The sequence below is a fragment of the Myotis yumanensis genome, unplaced genomic scaffold (assembly GCF_028538775.1).
Source record: "Myotis yumanensis isolate MYYU_CA2020_CCGP unplaced genomic scaffold, mMyoYum1.0.hap1 SCAF_22, whole genome shotgun sequence".
NCBI classification, from domain to species: domain Eukaryota; kingdom Metazoa; phylum Chordata; class Mammalia; order Chiroptera; family Vespertilionidae; genus Myotis; species Myotis yumanensis.
This window is the reverse complement of record NW_027223773.1, coordinates 16084508-16092917: the sequence shown is the minus strand read 5'-3', so window position 1 is coordinate 16092917 and position 8410 is coordinate 16084508. Positions and strand designations below refer to the sequence as shown.

At 39.8% G+C, this 8410-nt stretch overlaps 1 gene segment (V, D, J or C); it reads left to right on the top strand.

Annotated features, from left to right (window-relative positions):
- The first annotated feature begins 6774 nt into the window (after positions 1–6774).
- Positions 6775–7170, top strand: LOC138999354 (immunoglobulin heavy variable 3-7-like). The segment is given in 1 exon segment: positions 6775–7170. A coding segment is annotated over 1 exon segment (396 nt).
- Positions 7171–8410: the final 1240 nt, after the last annotated feature.

The following is an 8410-nucleotide window of genomic DNA, read 5'->3' as shown; positions in this document are numbered from 1 at the left end:
AAGAGGGGGGTAAGAGATCAACCGAAGGACTTATATGCATGCATATAAGCATAAACAATGGAAATAAGACACTGGGGGGTAGGGGAGGCCAGGACATTGTCAAGGGAGGGGGAAACAAGGAGACATACATAATACCCTTTGTAATACTTTTAGCAATAAAACAATTAAAAAAGATATAAGATATTGAGAATGACTGCCTTTATTTTTGCGTAAATGTAGAAAATAATTGTATAAAATTATATTCAAAAATTGGGAAATAGTAGATACACTAGGTTGTTGAGATTCAGCATTGGTCTGAACACACATTAATCCCTTTTACAACTGTTTGAAAGATTTGTGAAAAGTTAAATGTGTAACTTACTCTTCTAGTCCACCATTTATTCTTATGCTCAGAAAGTTTAGGCCATACTTTGACCCAATTTCAGTCTGTTTCATGACCCAGCTTGTCCCCTGACCCTGAATTACATGCAAAGTGAGGTCAAGGGAAGAATGGCCTTACAGAGATCCCAGAATGATCAAGGCTGCTTGACCTCAGCCCCTACACTTATAGCAAAGGTGACCCACATGCAAATTTCTGTTTAAGCTCCAGAGTAAATCCTCTACTGGCTTTGCAGGCTCACATCTCTCCCCTACCACAGCCTGAGGTCTCTGGGAAGACAGAGCTGTGGTCTAGAAGAAGATGAGACTTCTGGGTGTTCTCCTGTGCCTGGTGACAACCCCCCAAGGTGAGGGTCTCAGGGGTCAGAAGGGGTCATGGGATGGCTGTGACTGACAGGACTGATGCTCCTTGTCCTCAGGTGTCCTGTCCCAGGTGCAGTTTCAGGAGCCAGGCACAGGACTGGTGAAGCCTTCGCAAACCCTCTCCCTCACCTGTGTGGTCTATGGATTCTCCATCACAACCAGTGATTATGACTGGATGGACCCGTCAGCCCCAGGGAAGGGGCTTGAATGGATGGTGCACATAAATTTTGATGAAAAAACATACTACAGATCCTCTATCAAGAGCTGAAACTCCATCTCCAGAGAATGTCCAAGAACCAGTTCTCCCTGCAGCTGAGCTCCATGACAATGGAAGACACTGCCTTGTATTACTGTGTAAGAGACACACAGTTACAATCGCAGTCACAAACACAATAACAGATAGACAGTCATACATACGCACACTTACACACTCATTTTTTAAAAAGACATGCATTCATACATGAGCAGTAATACAAAACCATTCATGAATCACACACTGTACTTTATGAATCCTATATAAGAAAATGTGGTTATATTTCATTGTCTTGGATGGCACATGAAATAAACATATGGCCTGAAAACAACCATTATTTCGACACTGACCACACCCTGTGAAGATCAACAGTTGTATTTCTCAGTCCTCTTGGAAGGAACTCAGATTAGGAAATGGATCCCAAATTGGCTAGATTGCTATGAATTTAAAAAAAATAATTGAGATTGTAGTGAAAACCTTCTAACAAATAAAAGCCAATGACCAAGTGAATGGAAAGGTGAAGTCCAGCAAAACTTCAAAGAAGAATTAATGAGAGATTAAAAATGGCAGCAGAGTAGGAGGATGCTGCATAAACATGCTCCCAGGAACAAGTTAGAATTAAAAGTGAAATATGGAAAAGCTTCATGAATAATCAATGGAAAACTCACAGGAGAGAACCCTGATACCTAAGGACCAAAAGTGGAGTCTGCATAGATACTGGCAGAAGGGGCAAAGGCATGAAAGTGCTGGCCGGACACCCTCAGATGGCAAATGAAGTCCTGGAGAGATATCTCATCTGAGGAAGGGGGGACACCACTGAGTACTCTGGGATCTAATCCCGAAACTGGGATCCCCAGGAGAGAGCACCAAACAGAGAGGCTACCCATATAACATCTAGATGTAAAAAGCAGTGGGGTGCTGTCTGCCAGGGAGTGGCAGCTGAAAGTTCAGGCCCCCTATTAAAGGGCCAATGCACAAAAATTCCCTGAGGAGCCACCCACCTTGTGCTCTATCAAAGGAAGGGTGAAGTGGACTAGAGCTGTGAGAGCAGTACCCAGGACTGAAGGCTCAGGGGATAGAGCTCAGAAGGCAGACTCCCCAAGTTTCCTGGGCTGAGTCATTCCCTTACACAGCAGATGACATCTTTCACATAGACATCTGCCTTGCCTGGGGGAAGACAGTTGACACACCTTATTGGAAAACACCTTGCCCTAAGGCCACTTAAGAGATTAAAAGAAACAGACTCCAGGCAGAAGGAACTGCCCCATGCTGTTGAAAAACTCTTGCCACACCTGAGGACAATTGCCTGGGGGCAATTCAGGTTGGAATCCTATCAGTCTGTAGACAGAGGCTGTCTCTGGAGGCTTTGAGTCTTTGCCTAATCCAATTACTCAGAAACAGCCTTTAACACTTTACTGCACTAGAGATTGAGAGGTGTAAAGGACCTACCTAATACATAGTCACAAGCCCAAATAGACAACCAAAATGAGGAAACAAAGTAACAGCCCCCAAATTAAAGAACTAGTGAGTTCTACAGAAGAAGAGATAAATGAAGCAGAGATATGAAATTTATCTGAAACAGAGTTCAGAGTAATGATGTTAAAAATGGTCAACAGAATGAAAAAAAAAGATATAGTGACTATAAAAAAAGAACAGTCTGAGATAAAGAATGACATAACACAAATCAAGAACATATTGCAAGGAATACACAGCAGATTGAGGGAAGCTGAGGATCAAATTAGTGAATTAGAAGACAGAGTTGAAAATATCACTCAATTAGAAAACCAAAAAGAAAAAAAGAACAATTAAAAAATAGGAGGACAGCTTAAGTGAGCTGTGGGACAATGTGAAACTTAACAATATTAGAATAGTAGGTGTTCCAGAAAGAGAAAAAGGAATACAGAAAGTGTTTGCAGAAATAATGGTAGAAAACTTCCCTAACCTGGTAAAGGAAAAAGTCGCACAAGTTCAGGAGGCACAGAGAACCCCAAACAAGAAGAACCCAAACAGACCTATGCACAGACACATCATAATTAAAATACAAAAAATTAAAGACAAAGAGAGAATCTTAAAGGCAACAAGAGAAAAAAAAAAACTGTTACCTGCAAAGGGGTTCCTATAAGGCTGATACCTGATTTGTCATCAGAAACTCTACAGGCCAGAAGGGAATGGCACGAAGTACTCAAGGTAATGGAAAGCAAGGATCTGAGACCAAGATTACTATATCCAGCAAGGCTATCATTCAAAATAGACAGTCAAATAAAGAGCTTCCCAGACAAGAAAAAAAAAATCTAAAGGAGTTCATCACCACCAAGCCAGCATTACAAGAAGGTTAAAGGGATTGCTGTAACAGATTACTGAGAAAGAAACCTAGCCATACAGAATTGAAATGGCTATGAATAAGCACCTCTCAATAATAACCCTAAATATAAATGGATTAAATGCTCCAATCAAAAGGTGTAGGGTAGCTGAAAGGATACAAAAACATGACCCAACTATATGCTGTCTACAAGAGGCCCACCCCAAAACAAAGACACACACAGGATGAAAGTAAAGGGCTGGAAAAAAATTTTCATCACAAATGGAAAAAAAAAAAAAGCTGTAGTAGCAATACTAATATCCGACAAAACAGACTTTAAAAGCATCATGCTAAGTGAAATATCACAGTCGAAGAAAGATAAATATCATATGATCTCACTAATTTGTGGAATATAATGAACAACATAAACTGATAAACAAAAATAGAGCCAAAGGGGAAAAATATATATACTAGAATATGACAGAAGTAATCCTGTTATTTGCATATTTTTAATATTTTCTACAACTTTTGTGATATCATACTATGTTAGTACAGTTTTGGTAATATTATTATACTTAAAATCATTTTATTCTTGAAATATTAATATTTATTGCATGTAATATTATTATATGTAAGATCCTTTTTCTTGAAATAAAAAAAGAAGTATAGTGCTTTCCAAAGAATAGCAACTCATAAGTTTTTAATGACCTAAACAATGTACATGAAAACTGAAGAACAGCCTGGCTGGTGTGACTCAGTTTTCGAGCATTGACCTATGAACCAAGAGGTCACGGTTTGATTCTTGGTCAGGGCACATGCTGGGATTGCAGGCTCAGTCCCCAGTGTGGGTTGTATAGGAGGCATCTAATCAATGATTCTCTCTCATCATTGATGTCTCTATCTCTCTCTTCCTCTCTCGTCCTCTTGGAAATCGATAAAAATATATTTTTTAAAACCTGAAGAATAAAAATAGACTTTTTATGGCCTAGAGTACTAGAATATTTGGGTTCAAATACATGCATATATTTTATATATTTTTTTGAAATTATACTTGAATTTTAAGGCAAAAAATAAAAAAAAATCCTGTATCCATCTATGTAAAAGAAGCATATGTCCATCATGTCACTTTTTATCCAATCCCAGAGGTTTCCCTGCTTTGCTTTCTCCTACCTCCCTCATCTATCACCAATGGATTTCATGTAACTCACTTACATCTTTTCCTTTTGATGGTAATTTATAAAAACAGGGTATGAACTCGTCATTCTCCAGAGCATTATCCCAATCCATTGAGATTCTGTTTCCCAGCACTTGTCGACAGTATGGCTCAAATAAACTCACAAAATTCTTAAAAAAAAAAAGAATTGATAACTTTTTAATCAATCCTTCCTGAAATCTTCCAAGAATTAATAGAAGAGGCAACACTTCCAAACGGATTTATTGAGATGACCATTAAACTGATACCAAAGCCAAGTAAGGACACAGAAAAATGACAGGTCAATATCCGTGATGAACATAAATGCAAAAACCCTCAACAATTCACAAGCAAACTTAGCTGCACATTGAAAGGATCATTTACCATGATCAAGTGGGATACCGTCCTAACATGCAAGGGTGGTTCAACGTATGTAAACCAGAAAATGTGATAAATCTCATCCACAGAATAAAGGCTATAGTATACCATCATATAAATAGATATAGAAAAAGCCATTAAATTTGAAAATTGCTTCAGAATTACAATTCTTAGCAGATTAGGTGTAGAAGTTATGAACCTCAATATATTAAAGGCTACATTTGAGAAGCCAGAAAGTGATGTCAGCTACACAGAGAAAATTTCAAATATATTTTTCTTACATCAGGCCCAAGACAAGGGCACCCCTGTGAGTACATCTATTGAACAAAACTAGAAGTCTTTGTCAGAATACTTACCCAAGTAAAATATATACAAAATACATAAATCAGAAAGAAACATGTTGAAATGTCTCTCTTTAGCTCTATACTTAAATGATCTTTATACAGAAAACCCTAAAAACTGCACCAGAAAAGTGAAAGAACTAGAAAGGGAACTCTGGAATGATGTGAGGTACAACATCAACACAAAAATGGCTTGTGCACACTCTCAACAAAGTGTCTTCATGATTCTAGAAAATATGTGGGCTGTTTCAGAGCAAAGTGAGGAAAGAAAACTTGAATGGGCTAAACAACAAGGAGATAAAAACCTAATGAAACAAGAAACTTGGACGTGTGTGTCCTCTGTCTTGTTTAATCTTCCATCGTGTTCCCAGGTAGCTTTCACTCCATTGTGGCACTTAGTCAGGTCCAGGTTCCAGTTGACTCCCATCATGTGGTCCGAAGGGTCACATGCAGACCTCGGGTTTCCAATCACAGGATCTTCATAACTTAAACTTACTGTCTCATTTTTACCTATATCTTCACCACAACATCCTAGTTTTGACTGTTTTATCTACACCACCAATGATATAAATGGGCCTTACAAGTGAGTCTACAGAATAAACACCACAAAGGAGGCTGTGCAGCTGCTACACCCAGCACCAAACTCCCCTGAAGTAATAGGACTCAGGAGCTCTGTCTGTGACTCTATAGCTCACGCCTCTGGTTCCCTGAAACCAACACAGGCACTCCTCTCTCCCTAATACTTGGTCCACTGGCTCTAGGCTCACAGTCTGGAATGTTTATCCTCTGATTACTTTGTAGGGTAAATAGTGTCATATGGAACTTTCTGCCTCCTGCACTTTTACTTCTTTCTTGCTTTATGAGAATTGCTTTCTCTTGTTTGTCATGACTGGTGACTGCCAAAGGCATTAACATTTTTAATCTTCTATTTTTCTTTTTATGAACATTTTCTCTCCTTGGTTTTTGTACAGGTTTCCTGTAACTGGTGGATCCAATGGGGAGGTCACAGGCCCAGATGTGGGGAGTAATTTAAGACTCTAAGACAGTGATGGCAAACCTATGAAACGCGTGTTAGAGGTGACACGCTAACTCATTTTTTGTTGTTGATTTTTCTTTGTTAAATGGCATTTAAATATATAAAATAAATATCAAAAATATAAATCTTTGTTTTACTGTGGTTGAAAATATCAAAAAATTTCTATATGTGACACGGCACCAGAGTTAAGTTAGGGTTTTTCAAAATGCTGACAGGTCAAGCTCAAAAGGTTTGCCATCACTGCTCTAAGACAATGTTCTTAATGTCAATGTCTAACCCCAGAGATCCATATATAATAGGAAGATGTGAATATAGGGTCCCCCGTGCTCATAAAAACCAGTCCAGCCCTGACCCTGCAGCTCTGGGATAGTAACTCAGCCATGGGATCCTCAAGTGTTCCCATTCCCTGATCAGGACTGAACACAGACTACTAACCATGGGGTTTGGGCTCAGTTGGGTTTTCCTTGTTGCTTTTTTAAGAGGTAATTTATGGAGAATGAGAGACACTGAGTATGAGTGAGAGAAACAGTGGACATGTGGGAGTTTCCTGACCAGGACATCTTTGTGTTTGCAGGTGTCCAGTGTGAGGTGAAGCTGGTAGAGTCTGGAGGAGGCTTGGTGCCTTCTGGGGGATCTCTGAGACACTCCTATGCAGCCTCTGGATTCACCTTAAGAAAATACTGGATGAGCTGGGTCCGCCAGGCTCCAGGGATGGGGCTAGAGTTGGTGACAGTTATATGGAATGATGGAAGTCAGAAATACTATGCAGACTCTGTGAAGGGCCGCTTCACCATCTCCAGAGACAATGCCAAGAACATGCTGTATCTGAAAATGAACAACATGAAAGCTGAAGACACTGCCGTGTATTATTGTGTGAGAGACACACTGAGGGGAAGTCAGACACAAACCTCCCTGCAGGAGAGGCTGTGACCACCAGACGGTGTTCAGGGTCCCTGAACTCAAGGACCATCCCAGCAGCAGGTTCAGTTGGAGGTTTGGGCTGGTTTCCTGTGTGGTTTCCTCTTCATGTCACAGTTTCCCTCAGGGAGCCTCTCTGGTTTTCTGATTCTGTGCCTACCTCTGGAGTCTCTGAGTTAAAAATTTTGTTGTAAAGAGAGACAACTTTTTCACATGGACAATTGCCCAAATGACAGTTAATCATAAAATCTGGTGATCCACATTATATAAATCTAACAAAAGTCTCTGCTTACTTAACAGTGCAGCTCACCTGAATGCTGGACAGTGGCCACCACAGGTATGTGATCCCAAAGTTAGAAAAGAAGGACCCTGGTGGGTATTAAATTGTCATTACACTCATAGCACTGAGAGTAGGTGACAGCAGGCAGAGGCAGAGAAACCCACAGTAACTTGGTACAGATGTCCAGGCTGATTACAAATACACACACCAAGGGACATGGAATGTTCACTGTGCACATAGTTGAAATCTATGGGAAACACAGGAAAGTCATTCAGGAAGTCAGACATGCTCTGATGGAGCCAGGAAAGGAGACTGGCTCAGGGCTTTTATTTATTTGGGGTGGTGGGGAAGTGGAGGAATTCTTCCTACAGGGGCTTGTGTGGTTTCAACCTCTTATTGACATCTGGAGAGGAGAATCAATGTTCCTTTTCAGATTCCCACATGAGGCCAAGTGAGAAGAGGCAGGAAGGAGCCCTCAGTTTTCTGAAATCAAATGGAAAAGAAAATAAAGTACAGCTACATATTTTACTTAACAATTATAAAAATTGAGCAAACATTGAGATAAATGGTCAATTATGTGTGTAGAACAACCTCTACAGTAAATTAGAAAAATAATTATAAATTGGCAAATGATGATGATAACGATGATGGTGGTGGTTATGATGACCACAGAATTGTACAGCGGGCTTGGTCCATTGTCTTGGGTGGGATCTCTGCACTATCCAAGACCTTCAGCTACTTGAAAGGCCTTGTATCAACTTGTAGGTAAGGCCATTGTCTTTTCAATTTCCAATGACATCTAAAGAGGAAACACCTGCTTTTATTATTTGATAAGAATTCATTGTGTCTGGGTAACAAACATGTCAATATAATATTAGAACGATTATAAGTAAGCAAATTATGGTGCTGCTGCTGCTGTTGATGATGATGATGGACTGAGACAGGGGTCTTGGTTCAATGAATTGAAGGCTC